The sequence below is a fragment of the Mesitornis unicolor genome, unplaced genomic scaffold (assembly GCF_000695765.1).
Source record: "Mesitornis unicolor isolate BGI_N332 unplaced genomic scaffold, ASM69576v1 scaffold24604, whole genome shotgun sequence".
NCBI classification, from domain to species: Eukaryota; Metazoa; Chordata; class Aves; order Mesitornithiformes; family Mesitornithidae; genus Mesitornis; species Mesitornis unicolor.
The window spans coordinates 28,137-48,134 of NW_010181155.1; the positions used below are offsets into that span (position 1 = coordinate 28,137).

The 19,998-nt window shown below is 40.8% G+C and overlaps 1 protein-coding gene across 1 annotated transcript in view; it reads right to left on the minus strand.

Moving 5' to 3' along the window:
- The window catches only part of PITPNM3 (PITPNM family member 3), a 44,903-nt gene that overhangs the window by 21,313 nt on the left and 3,592 nt on the right, over nucleotides 1-19,998 (minus strand). The window contains exons 2-5 of the mRNA XM_010183344.1: nucleotides 14,951-14,998; nucleotides 9,729-9,805; nucleotides 7,514-7,749; nucleotides 2,056-2,245 (exon numbers count right to left, since the gene is read on the minus strand). Coding sequence (XP_010181646.1) covers nucleotides 2,056-2,245; nucleotides 7,514-7,749; nucleotides 9,729-9,805; nucleotides 14,951-14,998 — 551 coding nt within the window. The remainder of the gene's footprint in view (nucleotides 1-2,055; nucleotides 2,246-7,513; nucleotides 7,750-9,728; nucleotides 9,806-14,950; nucleotides 14,999-19,998) is intronic.

The following is a 19,998-nucleotide window of genomic DNA, read 5'->3' on the forward strand; positions in this document are numbered from 1 at the left end:
AACTTGCTTCTAGCTGTAATTCAGCTTAGCTACAACACTAAACTACAAGTTTTGGGTGACAGATGTTGTGCACGATTTCTTCAAAGTGAAGCATGTTAAGAAAAGCGAGTGCTTCAAGATGCAGGTAGGGAAAAATCCCAGACTCCTCTTAGTGCATCTCCATACACTGTACTCTCTTAACTGAGTACATGTCCTGGGATAAAACCATTTTTAAAAAATTAAATAATAAATATCAAAATACATTAAGGTAACATCTATTCTAAGACAATTCTGGTTTTAATGTTGTATACAATTGAACAGCGTGCTGATTTAGTCTCTGATTTTCAAACTCTTACACCATGCAATCAAGTCCACAAAGAACTGAAAACTATACGACACAGGTAACCTTAATAAAATTAACAGCATGTTTTGGGGGGAAATAACAGTATCTCCTTCAACTTACCACTCCATTTCTACTCCCCATTATTACTGGCATTAAGGTAATGGAGTTAACTTGTTCCAGATACTGTATAAAACCAAAAAAGGTAATCTTTCATCTAATGAGCTTCCAATATAGCATGGACAGAAGAGATCAAAATACAAAAGGAAAGATACATGCAAGGTGGGGGTCAGGCTATATGGTGTGTATTTTAGAAGTACAGGACTTATTCAGAAGTACAGTTCAGACTTCTATCTAAGCATCAAAGCAAAGCACTGTAGACAGCAGAGAGAAGTTGCTTCCATTTTACCAATGCTGGTAATTGCCGACTGTGAAAAGTTCTGTTGAGCATACAGAGGTCATGCAGACTTTTCCACGTAAAATATTTATATATATGGTTTGTAAAACACATCAAGGATACTTCTTTATAGCTTTGTCAAAGGGAAAAGCTCCATAACACTCGATTTCTATTAAGAGAATTGTTTTCACTATTATTTCGGTAACTGGTGCAATTCTTCTTTACATAATCTCACCAGTCACATTGTTATGTTACTGCAGCTGGGCTGCTTTTATGCTTCAAGCAAGAGTAGTTTACTATGGATATTAAAACTGGCTTCAAACCAAACTTTAGCCTCAATGTACTGATATGGTACACCATAATCTTATTACTGCTATGGAAAACAATTTGTGTAATAAGTCACAGTCTTTCCTTCAAAGATTACACTGTACTCTGTATTAGGTGTCTTTTTTTTTTTTCTTTTTCTGAAGTCTGGAGGCCCCTGTACTTTAAGGAAGTGCATGGTTCCAACTACACAGAGGTCTCCATCACAAAACAGTTGCAGTAACTCACACAGGGTAGCAGCGTCATTTATTCTATGCGAAGCAGTAAAGTACGGTTCTTTGTAGTCTAAAGATGAAGCAGCAGGAACAGTAACTGTGACACATCAGCTGGAAGAAGTCTGCCAGCAACTTCACTGGGGAGTGGGTCACACATGAGAAATTACATGACTTTCCCAAAGCTACATGGGGAATCTGCAATACTGCTGGCAACTGAGTATTTGTCTTCTAAGTTTCCTTACTAAAAACCAAATAGCAATAGCTAAATGCTGGATTCCTTATGCTCTTAGTCAGAGATGTCCCAGCTTTTCTATCAGTTACAGCAGGTGAGTGAGGAGCTCAGTAACACATTATCACTTGTCTTGGACTGGCATGCTTGTTGGCATGCTGGCAAGGGGGGTTGGACTGGGTGATCTTTGAAGGTCCGTCCCAACTCCTAACATTCTGTGATTCTGTTCACTGCTCAGCATAGCACACTTATGGCACAGCTAAGGCTCTCATACATCACCAGAGATCGCAGCAACACTTAGTAAGAGCTTACGGGTCAAAACGCTGGTGGGAGAAGGCGTAGTATCTTCTACCAACTGAGCAAGTCCAGGTTAGACACTGCACAGGACTCCAGAAGTGTCTTTCTCATGCTGGGCACCAAGAAGGCATTTTGCATAGGTTATCCCATGCTAACACACGTTAGTCACATTAGCAGTATTGTCCCACACTCATAACTCAAAACCCTCAACACAAAAAAGAAACAGCCTTGCTCTGAAGGAATTTTACTCTGATGTACAAGAAAATAGTCCTACCTGTCCATTAAAACCAGCCCCATCTGTAGATTTGAGAAATTCACTGTAAACTTGATTGGCTCTACTGATCACCATGGCAACTGCATCCTGGTACTGAGGGGATGAAACAGCCAGCAAGGGTAAGGCAGCCAGTGGGATGTGGTCTTCACTGCTGCTGAGACAGCTCTCATCATAGCTGTAGGGATTTAGGCTGGAGAAGAACACGCTATCATCAGGAAAAATGCAAGAGGCAGCACACAGCATTAAAGAATAAACACTTATTAACAAAATGGGCTGGGCTACTATAGTTCACAATGAAAAGATACAAGAAGGATCATTTTCTCACAGAATTCAACTGCTTCAAAAAAATCAAGAAGTTGCTGCTTCACATGAATGAGATCATGCTAGAAGGCATTTGTGTGCAATTTTTCCACGCAGAAGTAGACATTATTTAGAACAGCAAAGAGATTATTCCATTTCAGCTTTTTTCACACACACATCCCCCCCCCAAAAACAACTTACTACATCAAAGGACAGGATCCAATCATCACAATGGAATATTGTTTCCTCAGACACAAGCGTGACAGATGTATTGTTCAAAAGCATATAAAAACATTTTTCCCAGTATCTTATCTTTTTAAAAAGATGTAACAAAGCTGTACACATTCTGAAATCATATGTAAATGTTTGCATAGTAACATTTCACAAAAAGGAGGTTACTTGACTGGAAATGCAAGCTTAAATTTGATAGCATGCAAGCTTTATTTTAGCTTAGATGTGCACCCTGCAAGATTCTCAGCAAATCTGCCAATTGCGTCTTGATTGGTATTTACGAATGAGAACAAATAGCTGGAACAAGGGAATAAAGGCCTATTGTGAATGCAGAAAGCATCTGGTTAGATGCAGAACAAGATAAACACAGGTCCCTCCTCAAACCTTCCTCAGGTCAGCAGTCCCTGACCATGGCAGAAATGAGAGGAGAAAGCAGAGGGAGAAATCATCCTTGTTTGGAAAAGTGTAACAAAACAGGGTTTTTACATTTCTGGTTTGGTGATCTGCACTCCATGCTGACAGTCCCAGGGGCTTGCTGCTGCTGTTTTTGAATGCCAGAATATGCATTTACTTCCTCCACTTTCAGGACAAAATAAAGAGAAGAAACAGAAAATACTCAAACCGCAATGTCTGAACTTCTCCAGACACTTTGTATTTAAAGTACTTTAAAAAAATTATTAGGAAAATTCAACACCAAGAGCTTATATTGTAGGACTCACCACTGTGAGGGGCTGAGCACTCCAAAACTCATTTAACAAAACACTTTCATCTCATTTGATTATTCATATGCTTACTTTCCTACTTAAGTGTTTGCTTCCTAAATGTAACTTCTGTTTTGGCCTTTTTTTCCTTCTCTCTCTTTCCCCTCCTCTCCCTCCCCCACAACTTGCAATTACTATTTTCCAGTTTCACTAATACTGTAATTTAGGAGCGCTAGTCTGAGGTGCGAATCAACATACGCTCATCAAATAATATGCTATAAAAAGCATAACAGTTGATGCACTCTGGGATATTTTTCTCCCTGAAACGGGAAGAGATGGCTCTCAAGTCATCCAGCTGGAAAATGAATGTGCCTCATTTTTAACCCTTATCTTAGCCAAGATGGAGCCTTTAGCAGCAACCCTTAGCAGCAAAGACGGAGATAAGTGTCACAGGAGATCCATCGTGCATTATAAATTTACACAAGTTGCATAAACAGTGTCTTTCTGAGTCATACCAGAGATAAAGGAAACAAAGTGATGAGAGTAGATGGGAGCAGACCAGATTAAACAATCTGAAACACTTCCTGGATGGAGTGATTTTCCCCTGAAAGATCTCTTTCCTTTAAGCCACTATTTGCAAGGCAGAGAGGAAAACTGCACAGGTGTATTCAGATGAAGAGTCCCAGTGGAATCCCTCCAAACCCACGCACTCAGCACACAGACACAGCACCGTTCAAAACCTGCGCCAAGGTAAACAGAGGTTGCACTCCCTTGGCGCGCACTGTGCCTGCACAGTCAGAAAATGGAGAATACACTCAAACCAAACAAGAAATCCAGTGCTGCTGCTTAGTCAGTCATCTGGCTCACCCTCGATGAAATTACAGTCATTAAAAACACACTTCCTCCTCCACAGTTTGCTAAATGGCATGTTTACCACAAGTTTATGTTCCGCAACTGCATCCTGGAGTTCTGGCTTTGAAAACTGCTGGCATGAAGCTGCAGAAAGAGCAGGGAATCATCTCCCCTTTCGTCAGCCCCAAACGGGTAGATCACAAGCAGCTCCATGCAAGAACACACCAATGCAGTACTAATCTTATGTCAGTGCTGGAAATGATTCTATAGGACACCCAAACATCCAGCTTGGCTATTTTCAGTGCGGCTGAACACGATGTCCTGCAACAAGAGGGAAACAAAAAGACAGAGAAAGAAAGAGGAAGCTATGTTCATTTAGGTTGCCAGCACACGCTCTTCCTTCCACTCCACCGGCTCTTCTTCCAGATAGCCAAGTCCTGCAGGCACCGCATTACACCGAAGGGCAGCCTTGGACACACACATCCTTCTCCTTTTCTGGTTGTTGCAGCGTATTCCCCTCGATGCGAGCAGTCAGGCACACCTTTCACCAGGCTGGCCTGCACCCTGCCACCTCTTCTGCCTCTATGTCTGTCACAGCCTTAAGTCCAGTCAGTACTTCAGAACTTTAATGTATTGCCCATCTCTCCTTTCTAACTGTCATCGGGACAGCAGGCATCACCATTTCCGCAACCCATGGTCCAAAACGTGGTTGTAGACCTCCTCAACTCTTCTGTAGGGTTTTCAGCTCTATGTGAGGTTCAAGTGTAACCTTGGGCACTATACTGCAACAAAAGGACTGCAGAAGCGACCATCACTTAGGGGAAATCCCAGACAAAACCAAGAGAAGTTTCTCTTTGCTTAGAAAAAAGTAAATCATACCAGTTGTCAAGAGTGAAGTCTCAGCATGGCTGTTTCCTTGTCAGCCTTCTGGGAACATGCCTTAACCACCATACTCTCTTACTCCTACATCCCTCAAGCTTTTCTCATGTATCCTAGGCTAGAGGCACAATCCAGAAAGCAAAAATCTTCCTGTTTCTTTCTCAGGCTTTATGTTAGGCCTTTGGTTAATGACAGAAAAATTCCTCCTTATATAACTGTAGCCTTGTTTCTGTTCAGTAAATTTGAGAGGTGAGGCATCAACAGACCGATTTTCTCATTTATGGTCAACCAGGAAGTTTGTTACAGACCCAGGAACAGTATCCACATCTGCTGACCCCCAGGTGGACACAATAACTCAAGTCATATTTCCTCTCGCAGAGGAGTTGTTACATGTCATTTTTCCAATCTCACAGCACTGTCAAAAGGAGTGCATGTCTGAAACTGTTGCTGCCATACACATAATAATTGTTAAAATTAACAGCAGTAATATTTTTGCAAGGTGATGATACCTTTCATACGAGCATGCACACAGGAACTGCAAAGCACATCACTGCTGACGCAGTTAACAATTCAGAGTTACGTTCTGGTTCTGAATGCAGACGTGGTGCAGACATCATCCCTGGAGGTACCAAAGAGACATGCAGATGTGGCACTCAGGGACATGGTTCAGTGGTGGACTTGGCAGTGTCAGGTTTATGGTTGGACTCAAGGATTTTAAAGGTCTTTTCCAACCTAAATGATTCTATTAAATACTAGACTAAACAGGCCTCAGATGCAGTCGCTAAGCACTCTCTTTCTGAAAGCTGCATTTAGTATTTCATAGTGACTTGGTTTTGTATCAAAACATTGTAACAGCTTTTTACAGTAACTTTCAAATAATGTTTTTACAATAACTTTCAAATCCAGAAGTGACTACCAGGAATCACAGAAAGCCACTAGACTTAGTATCAATGTCATCTGAAGAACTCTCTCTTTAGGCCAGACACTAAGAGACATGTACTGAAACAATTTTGTGAGGATTTTCCTAACCTCCCTCTCAAAAAAAACAAATCTTCCCATGAAATCCCAACACCCTCAAAAGTCTCCCCAAATCCCAGACCCATCAATTATTTTTTTTTTCCCCAGTGAATAAGCAACTTCCTAAAATCAAATCATTATCTCTGCTTCACGCAGCAACTAGTAAGCGCTTCCTAGCAGAACGTGGTCTAGGACAGAAACAGGACCTGACAGCTAGAAATGTACATGTTAATGTTATGTAGCATAACCATGCTATAGGTCACGTTTAAGGCATTCTTGCCTGGTGTTCTTCATCAACGAAGAGCCGATCCACTATCTACCATAACGCACAGCATTCTCTCCCAGTTGCTCTCCAGAAGCCCTGAGCTGGGGCCTATCTACCTTTATGCAAGGGAATTACCAAACTGCTTAAAGCAAAGCACCCATCCCACCTCATGTTAGTAAGGGCAACCTCACGAGTGCCATCTCCACTCACATCAGACACCAAATGGATCTGCTTAGACAGGGAATTCCATCAAAGCTAACAGACCCCTCTCACTAGGCATGCAACCAAATCCCAGTTGTACTGTGAACCGAATCATTATCCAAAAGCACTGTTTCCTAGAGATGCATCCTTTGTAGCCCATTCAAGACACCTCTGCCTATGGCATTCTTACAGGTTAATGAAAATAAATGAGCAGTCTACCACAAATCACTACAGCCCCCCTAAGTGCAGTAGCTGCTGTTGGGAATTAACAGATACTGAAGTTTTGTCATCTTCAACTGTAAAAACCATGTTCATATGTAAATTCTCCCTCACCAAGAAGACGTGTTAAATCACTCTTGGTTTAGGTATTTATTTCTGCTCTAAACTTCCAGTGCAAAGCAGAATTTAATCAGTCTAAGCTTCTCAGCAACAGTTCACAATCTCCACTTTATTGCTAACCAATGTTAGCAATATGCCATTTTTGTTCATAAAACAGGAAACATTAAAGCTATCAGGAAGGCTTTCTACAACATCCCGTCCCTACAATGGCCAATAATGAACATGTAATTAATACAGACCAACATCAGTTGGCATATCTGCAGGCACATCTAGCTATGTTTCAATTATTTTAAAGTAAGATAAGAGTTAACTTCTGATTTTTTGGGGTCAGACTGGAAGGGGGGAGGAAAGGTGGAGTTAACAGTTATCTCAGTTTTCTTCTGTGCAGATTTCTTCTGGATTTCTTTCTTTTCTTTTGGATGCATGTGGACAATAGGCTAGTAGTCCACCATGGGTGGGTTTTTTGTTTGTTTTGGTGGGTTTTGTGTTGGTTTTCATTTGTTTGTTTTTAAATAAATACATCCACTTCGAAAACAAAGACAGATCATTCCAAGTCTTGCAGTAAGCGGAAAATGAAGGATTCACAACATTTCACTATGACAAAGACAGGCCACAGAAAGCCATTCAAAACCACACAGCAAAGCCAGACATTAGAAAATGCAAATCAACTTACTTGGAAACAAGAGAGAAAGCTGCTGAACAGATTGCTGGGCAGGGAACAAGTCTAATCAAGATGTGGCCCAGAGCAGCAGGGAAATGGGCTTGGGTCACTTTCTCAAACACAGAGCTGAAGGTGTTAATGTCTGCCAGCTTGCTGCTGTGGTCCCCACCTCCAGGGTCCAAGATGTTACCTCCATGCAGGATCAAAACTAGCACATGAGTTTTGCAGTTCTGGTGTTGAACTCCTTCCTGTGAGAAAAACAGGCAATAAGGAGGGATTTTTATGGACAGTGTAGCTATCCTTGGGGTTAACATTCACAAGCAGTTATCAGTGATTCTTTTCTCCCACCCTCATTGTGATCTTTTTTTGTTATCTGCCTTCACTAGGAGAAGAGTGTGCATCCTGTACTGCATTTAATTCAAGTATGTCTGACCCAGGTAGGGCACATTATGCTCTGACAGAAAACCCTTGCAGCACAGATGTAGGTTTCAGAACAAAGATTATAAACAGCTTTGGGGACATCACAAGATACTTAAATATATTGAGACTGGAGAAGAATTCCAACATCCACAGCCAGCATAAGCGAATGTCTGTCTCGGTATCATTAGTGAGGCTGCTGCATTTACTGAAAAGGTTTTAACTCAAATCATCACAGGCTCTAAAAAGAAAAAACTCTCTGCCAATGAAAACATCCAGCAAAAGCACACGATACAGTTATCTCAGCCTTTTGAGTTTGGCAACTTCTTATTAAAATGAAAAATGGGGCTATCTTACACAGATATTTAATGAAAGAGTAACAAAGGATGATCATTGCTGATATCCATAAGTCTCAGAAATACATTTATGAATATGTGAATACGAGCATACACTGACAATAATCAGTGTACTCTGTAGAAAAAACAAGATGTTATCTACTTGAGACTGGAAAAATATTTTGAATGTCCCACAACTCGCCCTTTTTTAATTATTTTCCCCTTGAGAGTTACGTGTACTCAAGAACTCAGTAAAGCATTAAAAGATTAGGAGCTTTCTGTTTTTAAATCTTCACTGCCATTTTCTTCTTTGCTTTGAATCACATGATTCCTGGAGCGTTCTAGCTCCTGACCAAGTATGAACACACAATAAAAATAACACAAACGTTTCCTGTATTTGCCTGAGGATTGTTAATTGCCAGATTAGGTGATCTACGGAGAATAAGGCCATGCTCCGGACACTTTATTCTTAAGTTCTGGAAAGAAAGCTACAGTCTTCAACGGTAAATATAAAATGAGAAGAATTGCTCTGAGTTTAACAAGATTAACATTAATCAGAAAAGTTGACAAGTAAACACACACACACACACATGCATTTCAGGCTGCAGTTTAGTGAGAGGTAGGGGTGGAAATGTTGACATGGATAAGACAAAGAAATCGGTAACTTTAGCAACCGTATAATGGTGACAGAGAAATAAATGTCTGAAAATGAGAGAAAAGAAATTTCATTCCCTTTAAAAATGTATAGTAGCTCCTTCCACAGCCAATGCCAGCTTGTAAAGGAGTGGCACTGCTGATGAGTTGATGGAACTGAAAGCTTCAAAATAGAGGGAAAAATTCAAGCAAGTCAACATTGCTAAAGTCACTGTTACGAAGTCTCTCAGCTGGACTTAACTGGTATCCTTCACAGGAGGACTCGAAGGGAATTAAGTCAATTTGCCTCTCAGCAGGAGTTCAAGTCATGACTGAGACAAGGGGCTCAAGGGTTAAATAAAAGAGCATCTGAAGTCAGTCAAAGACTGTTGTCATTTGCAGGGGGCTGTAGGATTTGGATTCTTCAAAAATGGAAAAGTAGACTCCTCCGTTGCCCGTCCTGTGTGCGGGCAGAGGACTTTAATCAGTTAACTAGAAGAAACCCAACTTTTTTAGATGCTATCCCGATTCTAAAAAAAAAGGCAATTCTGTTACTATCAAATCCATGACTGCTGCCAAATCTGCTTCACAAAGCATGCATTTCCACTAAGAAGACATAACAATTTCTCTTCAGAGAACCGGGCCGTACTTCCACCTAAGTTAATTGCGCAATGTCTAAAAAGCTTGTGATGATTTTCAGTGATTGCATATGCATCTGCAGAACAAGGAAAACACACACTAAGCGATCAAACAGGTCTATAATTCGATAATAAAGTATGAGAGTATTTCCACATGTCTACTCCTTGGAAATTAGCACAACGTGTTTTGGAAAATAGTCTCACCTCATTGTCCTCATGTATTTCAACACTGCCTTGCTCTGGGAACCTCTGTTTTCTTAAAGAGGCTCTATATAATTCACCTGAAAGGAAAAGAGACGTAATTGTTCATACAACTATCTGGCTGCCTCCTATTTTGCAGACATCTGTGGAGGTAAGGTACATTTCTAGTTTCAAGACAGAATGATCTGTTCACAGGAAATCCTGTGGAAAAGCAGAACAGTAGACAAGGTTTCTTGCAGCCCTACATATTAGGGGCTCTTCTATTCTTAACAGAAACGTTCAGAACAGGATTCAGGTGCTTATACAGAGGTGTGTAGTACTGGTACAGCTGCTCTGGGTCATCTCTACCTTTCTGGAGCAGCAGCAGAAAGGGTTACCCAAGGTTCTGCATCATCTCTGCTTGTCCCATACAGGTATCTTAGATACTCTGGTATGTCTGAAATGGCTCTAAACACTTATATATAGGCAAGTGAATTAAACCCTTAGAAATTCTCCAAAGACCTTCAGGATCCAGCTCTTCCACAAATCTCTGTGACTACCTGGGAAACTCCCAGAAGTAACTGCAGTGCTCCTTTACCAGGATGCAAAATAGAAGTAACAGACCACAGAGCAAAATACAGTTTCTCCTCAAAAACACTTGTAACCTGAAAAATAGGAAGTGACATCACAGAGAAACACAGTGCTTTGCTGATACCTTTTCACAAGAGTGAAAATGCTGTGTGTGCAACATCCTCCATTATAAACACAACAAGGAAAGTCTCTGCATTGACTTTGGAGCATGACCAAAACAGGCCCAAAGGCTCACTGGTGATGTCCTCTTAGGTGGACTGGCTGGACAGCAACTGCTCTAAGTGGTGCAACATCCATGGTCTCTGTTTTAACACCATGAAACTGTCCACTGTCTGGCCTTGAGAAGAAAAACTTCGGAAGCATTTCTTTGCAGACAGAGAGGTCAAACACTGGAACAGGCTTCCTGGAGAAGTGATCGCTGTCCCACACTTGTCAGTGTTTTAAGAGGCATTTGGACCTATATCCAGGCATATATCCTTAATAATATGCTTTAACTTTTGGTCAGCCCTGAAGCGGTCAGGCCATTGGACTACACTTCAAAGTCAAAATATTCTATTGTATTCTGTAAACCTTCTACAGCTGGATATAAAAAGGCCTGCCTTCTGACCAAATGTCTGTCCTTGAGGGCAAAGAAGATGATTATATAGCACTTCCCGCACCCCCCGCCACTGTTTCTTCAGTCACTGAAGAGAATTACTATAGGATCTTTCTGGTCTCTTCATTACTTTTTTTTTTCCTACAGCTGCATGTGTTAGTTACCTTGGAAACAGCTGTAGGATGAAATTTGATTAGTACTGTTGTCAGCTTCCTTGTCACATTTATACATGGGGCCAATCTCTTCCTTACAAATTAAAGGAATGTTCCATACTCCTGTCTCTTGTACCACTTAGGAGACACCTACATCAGAGGTGATGAGCAAAGCTTTGCAAAACATTCACTGAAGCCCACTTACTCACACTTCAGCTTACAGGGTTATGCAATCAGATCCTGAAACACCGACTTCTCAGGTAAAGAAAGAGGAGGCAACAAGAAGAACAACAAACTTCCGATTTGTGCTTTGTCTCCAAAACAGGAAAGTGACTGCTGCTAGTCTGCACAGATTTTGCAAAGGGAAAATCATGCTCAACCAATCTGGAGGCCTCCTGTGATGAGATGACTGGCTTGGTGGATGAAGGGCAAGCAGTGCATGTTGTTTCTCTTCACACCGATTAGGCAGAGTCTGGCCAGGTTATTCTAAAAGCACTGAACTTAGTCCAAAACACATTTCGAGCACTGTCTTCTCCATTAGGATTGAGAGCTAATTCTACTGCAGATCCTACCACTATCATTCCTTATAGCCACTAGAAATTTATTTAACTTCTGTGGCTATGTTTCTTGGTATTTAAAAACAAGGTAATTATTCTTGCCTTTCCAGCAGGCAAGGATTTAAAGGATTAGTCTTTTAATACCTGCATAAAACAAAACAGTACAACAAAAAAACCCAAAACACCAGAAATCAAATACAACAGCAACAACACAGATCCATAGACCCTGAACCTGCACCAAATGCAACTGCTTCCTGGAAGTCTCTGTAGTTTAAAGCTGCTTCTAATTAAAAGTGTTGTTTCTAAAAGCCTGTCCAGAAGGCTCACTTTTTCCCCGAAGGTCATCATATGAAAAAGTGTCCATTTTTTAATAGCTAAGTTCACAACAGAACCTATACCACAGAAACATTAGCTCTGTGTCACAAAAGAGGATTCAGGAACATGAGGCACCACGTTATAGCGAACCACAACATTCACCTTTAAGAGAGCAGCCAGGACTCCTCAGCACATGCTCACAAACCTCTTTGGTTATCAGTATAGTGCAACACACTGGATTAAATACTTCCTCAGATTACCGGTGTGCTGTTCCATTGAAAATCTTATTCTGAAGATACGCTTTCAGAAAGTGGAGGGGGTGGTTTGCTTTTTCCCGAATGCATCCAATGCCAGGTTGCAGGACAGTTCCTTGCTTCACACACGAAAATGTCACAGATAACCGGACACTAGGATTCTAGGCACTGTTTTAATGACAATTTCTATTCTATTGTTAAAGTAGCCCTCTATCACAGAATTATGCTTCTTTTAAAACTACTTTCTCACTTCAGCTGAGAAAAAGAAAGAAAAAGCACAAGATCAACTTGCAGTATTATTACAGAAGTAATAATTACAGTATTATTACAGTATTATAATACTGTAAATACAGTATTATTACAGAAGCCCAGATCAGTCCCTGGCAGCACACAAGGTATTCTGTTTTTTCAGACACACCAATGTGCACAGTTCAGGGGTCTTCAGAACATGGCTACACTGCCAAAAGTTCAGGCTGCAGTGATGGTAGAGCATACACTGGCTTTTTTTTTTTTTTAAATCTGCACCTAGATGTACAGTTCTAACACAGGAAGAATGATGATATCTAAAAAAAAAAAAAAGGAAAAAAAGGAAAAAAATGCTGATTTGCAGCATAAGTCAAGAATTTCAATGGATCGATCTTCAGCATTGTTCTGCCCAAAGAAACAAACTTGTCTGATTTCAGTGCAGCAGAGGAGGCAGGGGCTCTGTGTCATGCATGTGGCACATGTAAGGGGATCAACACGTGGCTTTATTTCAAGAGATTTGCTGATCGTGTATTTTGGAAGCTAATTAGACTTTGGGTCTACATAGGTTCAGTTTTATTGTCTAGATTAAATAACTAGACTATTATTTAAGTCTAGATAACTGGGGGACCTTCTCTGTCACGAGGACAATACAAAGCGTAAGACTATTCCGCTGCTAAAGCTCTGTAGGAGACAGAAATGGGCAGCATGACCTACTAGAGAAAATGACAGAAATTTAATTAGGCACTGAAATGAAACCAATTACAGAGACATTGTGTGTCTTACTATTTACTGGAAGGGCTTTAATGAGGTAAAATAATAACACGGTTTTGCTAGACTGAACCTCTCTGATGACATTACCAAAATTTCACACATTTTTCCAGCTGTCTTGATTCATACCATCATTATACCAATTTGTGCTAATTGTGTCATTATGTACATTGCAGTAACAAAAAAGGTACTCAGACCCCACAGAGGCGGAAACCAGTGGGTTGTAATAGCTTACATTGTAACCTAGTGATGCAGTCAGGAAAGTTCAGGGTGGGATGCAATTAAAAACTTTCTGTACATTTGTTTTGCCTTGCTTTTTAATTAACGTGCAAACATACCAGCTACAGAGTCCAGTAGTCTGTTAAAATCTGGCACAAGGAGAGGAGACATCAGAACATGCTGAAGTCCCATTCCTCAAGGAGGTCAGCTTCTCTGCAGGCACCCAAACTATCTGATCGCTAGTGGGTAGGTGGTAGCAGTGGGTGGTTCCAACTGCTGTCCTGATGTCCAACTTTACAAAGGTAACCAGGTCTTGAAACACACAGAGCTTTCAAAAACCCAGCCTGTGTTTTAATGCTTTCCAGTGAGCAAACACTTGAAAATCTCAGTTATGAAATTATGCGGTTTCTTGCCATCTGCTGTGCTATTACCAGCTCTTTATAATGACAAATCTGCCATGAGAAATATGTTCACGTGAAGACTGAAACATATGCTTTCCATTAATAAATGATAAAGAATATTGTAATAGACTGCAGATGCAGTTTTGCAAACTACACTGTTCAGAGGAAAATAATGGCACACATCACTGAGCCCAATCCTGTTCTGAGAGCCACAACATGAGATACCGCCTGTGTCAACTTCCATACTGTTTCTTCACTGAACAACTCTTGCGCACACACACTACCAGGTCTTGTACTCCTGTGGAGCACTGGACCAGAAGCAGCACAGAGGGTTTCGCTGAGGATCTGGCCTCCAAGTGCTCCTCAGCTCCCGTTCTCAGACCAGGACAGGTGTGCTGGGCAAAGCACGATTTCCAAAGGGGACGGTGTTGGCACAGAGTGACAGCGTGTGCTTATGAACACAGCTGGCAGAATAGCAAACAGACCTTTGACTGTGAACTCAAAGAGGGCACGTAACAACTGTTCTCAGGGAGAACTGCAGTGAAAGAAAACACCCTCACTAACACCACGCTTTTCTGTAAGCCAGTTTGCTCTCTTTAGCAAGCAACGCAAAAGCACAGGAAAATCAACAGCATGGTGACATGCGGATACACCCCTCAAAGCACGGCACCACAGCAAAGGAACCCTCACAAAGCCAGGCATGGCTCTACTTTTCCTTCCTACAGCACTCAGAAACTCTAACAGCAACACCTCTTGCACCTCTTTAAGCAGAGATGGGAGAAGGAAGTCCATAGCACATAGCACTGAAGGCTTCCACGCTCCAAATCCAGCCGTGTTGCACTGTCCTGTATGAGCTATCATGGATACCAGCAGCTTCACTCTCCAGAGCTCCGCCTCTGCCACTCTAGCTGATGCTGTAAGGTGCTATCTAACATGTTAAATAACATTACAGGCACTTTATTGGTACCTTTTAATAACCCATATTAAAAATAAATACATTTAAAACAAAACTCAACAGAATCCTGGTCTCTCCACACCCATCTCACATCTCAGCATAACACCAGGCCTATGCTGGTTAACATTTCTGTTCTACTATTATCTCTAGTTGAACAGTCTCGCTGCAAAACAAAGTGAGGACTTCAACTCACGTTGTTTTTCCTGTAGAAAGCCAGACGAGCAAAATGCAGACTCTTCACCTGCAAATGGAAAAAAAAATCACGTGAAACAGGGTTGCTTTACACGAACATCAAGCTCTTTACTTTTTCTACTGTAATGCAGTAAATGTTTTGTAATTGATCACTATCCTGATTTCTAGAACTCCCACCGGGTTCAGTGGGAACAGCTCAACATACGTCACACGTGAAAACTGCTCTAATCTGTTCATCAAAATGGCTAGTCTAGACGCCACATTCTACTCTTCATTTCAAGAAAGGCATTGTAAGCAATGAAACTGCAGCTAGAAATCTATTTAATTACCTGCAGCATTAGCCACTGAATCTCTAAGTAACTAAGAATTAGCATAACTTATCTAGCAACACAAAATAGATTCTTATTCCAAAAATTTATTTAGCAGTGTTTTTAAGAATGTCTCTGTCTTTCCATTCCCTTCCACAGTCCACCTGTTGCAAGTAGAAAGGGATTTTCTCAGATCTAAACACAAAAGCCTAACTGACTGCAAGGAAATCAATAGTTTGCAGCAGGACTCAGCACTAAGCTGTTTAAGCTTCTTCCCTTTGGCACACATTTGCTGAGGTGTATTTGACAATATACAGCATCACAGAATTAACTGATGGCAGTTGCAGAACACTGGTAACCTGCCCTAGTATAAAGTGCTACCATGGGTGATCTGCAGAAATCCACTTCACTGCTTCTCTCTAAAACCTGCTGCTAGACGTAAATCTGTTTGTATAGGAGCCATCTGATGTGTTTTGGAACGCTGTTGACTATTCTAGTTTCCATTCTTCCCTTTCACTGTTCATTTCACTATGTCAAATTTTCTGTTTGCCATTCCTCACATTATTGGGCAGTGGCAGATGCTATTGCCGTAAATTTAATAGCAGCATAAACACTACAGTCAGCTACGTACCAAGACCCTTCAATTGATTATATGAGTCTAGAGAGGACAAGATAAGGGGGGGGAGATCACACGTTACAGGCAGGAGGAAGAGAGCATTTTGTTTACAGAGAACATTCACTGTGGGCACAATTACGCAAAGCGGCCTTCAGAGAGAGAGAAACACCAGTAAAAGGTAAAAATCACTACACTGAAAGCAGAGTCATGAGGGTGATTTTTCTGTTATATTGAGTCTTTTGACCACTGCATAAATCTTGGAGAGCCTTTGAGGTGCACGGCAGATGTAGCAAAAGAGAATGAATCCGTGGACCAACAAAAAATGAGAACAGATTAAGAGCTTGCAAAAAACATCTTTGTGTGCACCCAGTCCTGCACAGAAACAACAGTTTCCTGTAGGAGTTTAATGGATCCAACACAACATAGCTCACAATTTCAGATACTATGGGTTAGTATCCACATAGTAACTGACAAGTGTCTTAACAAAATGTCTAAACCATTCAATGCAAAAAAATAACCCTTCCCATTTGAGTGGAAAACACTAAGCTATGGCCAAGTTGGCAACATTTTCTCTTTATACTCTTGACCAAATCATCAAATCTATCTTTTAAAAACATTAGAAATGCAAAATTCAACAAAACAATTAAGACCCACAGATAATTAGGCTGAAAATACATTAGTTGATTCAATATCTACAGGTTTCATTCACAGGAATCAATCAAGGGAGAAGGAAATACACATGTATTTCACATTGTTATACAAATAAAGTATACAAATATACAAGGAAGGAAAATGACAGGAAAAAAGTAACACACTCCAATCTTGCCTGAAAAAACTAACCCTACACATCAAATTAACAGCTGCCTTACTGCCACAGTCTGCGGTTAACTCAGGGCTGACTGCTAGGACCTTGGCAGTTTTCCTTGCCAAAGGTATATTTAACCATTGCACAGGGAGCTGCAGGCTCTGCTTCACTCCTAACCAAGCACCTACGTACAGATACAAACACTGTACAAGCTTTATTACTGACTTAAATCAAGATTAGTTTTATTTTAGGAGTAACGATAGATGGTTTCCAGACTACAAAGTCTTTCTCCTTCTGCAAAAACATCAATCTGGAGAGTGATGTAGCTAAACACTCCTCTTACACTTCGGATTTGTACCTACTAAGCAACAATCCAGCTGAAAGCTTGATGAAGAAAAATCTCCTGAAGTTGATGAATTACTTCTTTCTTGTGTTAATGTTTCTTCTTATTACATGACTGGTTAGACTCATTTGATGGAAACATAAAGCAATATTGTTCCACAGCTAATTTAAGAACTGCTTACGCCCTATTAAGTAATAAAATAGTAGTTGCTTTCTCATTCACTTCCCTATCTCTACCTTCCACTATGGGGATGAGATTAGGGTAAATTTTTGGAGCAGCTCTCAGCGTATCCTACCCTTCCGCCTGGTGTTGTCTTGCTGCATCATGTCAGTCTAACCAGAAATGCAAGAGGTCTGGGACAAAGACCAAGGCATTTTCGTAAGTCCTTAATGCTCTTGAATGCCCACTATGATTTATGGGAGCTCAGTGCACCGTGAAAAGCTAGCTGTGTGAACAGTTCACTCAAAACTAAACCAAACTTTTTCAAAACAGAAGATTCACTGTCATGGAGTTAAGTCTTTATAGTAGCCGTGTGCACGCAAGACAACAGAAAAGTTGACAAATTCCAAGTAGCACAAAAAAAGCTACCGTGAAGCCCAGGGCTTTGGAATGGCAACGGCAGCACCAAACACAAGGGTACCCAACGTACTATTGTGGAAGTAACCAGTGACTGACCATCCTTCCATGCAGCAAGTCTACTAAAAGCTACTAGGGCAGACTCTGCTCGCCATTTTACTGCTCGAAGTCCAGTTTCTTCGGCAGGGTAACTCTTTACAGTAGTCTTTGCAGAGGATCAAGAGGTATTTGCATCAAAAGGCTCTGCAATTAAGAGATGACTACAGCATATTTTCTGGAAGCATACATATGCTGTAGTACTGCTTGTTTCAAACTAGTGTGAAATACAATAGTATAATTGGACGACACTCTTAGTCATATGGTTTAGTTTTAAGTAGTCCTGCGCAGAGCAGGGAGTTGGACTTGATCCTTGTGGGTCCCTTTCAACTAGAGATATTCTATGATTCTGTGAATTAGCTTATTCCACAGATGTATCTTAGTCTTAACCAAAAATATTATTCTGGTCTCCCAGTTCCATTCAGTGCCTTGTGGACATTATGACAGAACAGAGACAGCAGCTGAGGGAATCAACAGGAAATTGCCCCTGTCATCTCTTAGAAATGTGCTGCTTCACACATAGAACAGGCTTTTTTTCCCCGTTATGCTAGGTGGAAACAGATAAGATCCAAGATATCAGTGTGTAAAAAAAAATCATCACCCAGTGATATATTTACTGTACTTAAGATCTCAGGAAGTACTTTTTTAAAGGGGAGTTACAAAGAATAGCTGGAGGGGTGGGCAGTTAGAATGCATGCTGTGAATTCAACAGAATTTTATGCTCTACCATTCATAAGCCAGTCTTTGGAAAACAATTCTTTGTAGTTTTAAAGTGAGAAGCGCAGAAGTTGTCATATAAAAAAAAAAAAAAAATCAGTATGAATTGCACAGCCCAATCCTAGGTGGTGCAGAATGGGCAGGAATTGCAGGTTTCCATACACAGACCCAACACAACTTGTCCAGCAGTAGCACTTCCCAGCTCTAAACCACTATCTTGTAATGGGCTAGAGGTGAAGAGCAAAAGTTTAATCGAAATTCAAGTGAGTCCCAGAAAGACAGCTATATTACCGTCAGCACTATTTTCTAGATAGACAATCAATGCATTAAGAGACTAAAAGATCTGAGTAACTTGGTCTTGTACAATGGGACCAAGAAAGGCCTTTCATTCACCTGATATGAAAATTTCCAGTTGTGAAAGCTGATCATATCCATTTATTTTGCTGGTTACCAGTAAAGCAATCCATCAGCCTGTATGTGTGGCTGTGTATGAAGCACAGGAAAAGTTAATTTCATGGGCATTTTACAGTCAGTTATGTTTTAAGCACCTAAAAATTAAATTGCATTTTGTCAATTGCCTACCTGAGAATTCATCCTCATCTGAAGCATTATAATTCAATTAGCTGTATTTGCAGAGTAAAATAGTAGCATATTGCTGACAAAATTGACTAATGACTCTTAAAATTTAATTAGAGTATATTAAATCAATAGTCATCCTTTGTGTCAAGCTGTATTACAGAAATTACATTGTCATTTGCTTGCTTGCTTATTTACTTTGTGTTCTCCAGAAACACCACTTATGGCAGACTCTTCTATTTTTATTTTTTTTTCAAGCTCTTCATATGGCAGAAATAAGGTTGCAAGTCCGAGGGTATGCAGCAGATTTTAGAATTGCCTTCTTGGCTTGAGGCATGAGAAGTGACTGACAACTCCAATCTTACCAATTTGGGGATGTGATCGGGCTACTAAAGATGACTGCCTTAAGCCTGTTGTACAAATTAAGTTTCAAAACAAACAAACAGACAAGATTCATTGGAGTTTTGCTTGTTTCATTTTTTGGAGTGCATTTGCGGTTTTTTTAATGTTTACACTTTGGAAAAGGCAAATGTAATAAAATCAAAACTATCCAGAGAAATGTGACTTTTTTCCCCAAGAAGACTTCAAAAGAGACAAGCTCACTGCAAAACAGCCAACAGACAAGTGTTTGTGGAACCATTCTAAAATACCGGGTTGCCATCTGTGAGAAGACAGGAGGAGCTGCCCCCACATCCCACAGAGCCATCTCCAGCCACCTCCAAGATGGACCCACTGCTGCCCAAAGCTCAGCCCATCAGAAACACTGGTAGCACCTCTGTGCTAACACATTTCAGAAGAGGTACAAAGCACTGAGTAACAGGCAGAGAAGTGAGAGAGCAGGGCGCAGCCTTGCAGTGAAAGGAGCATTACTGTGGTCATGAAAAGGACGTGCACCTTTGCTGACCAGCTTGACTGCTTGTGCAGGCACCTTAGCCATTGTAAATTTTTCTGCAGTTGTACCAAGGTCAACTATAGGTAGAATTTTGCTCTTTTCCTTGCTGCACAACACTTG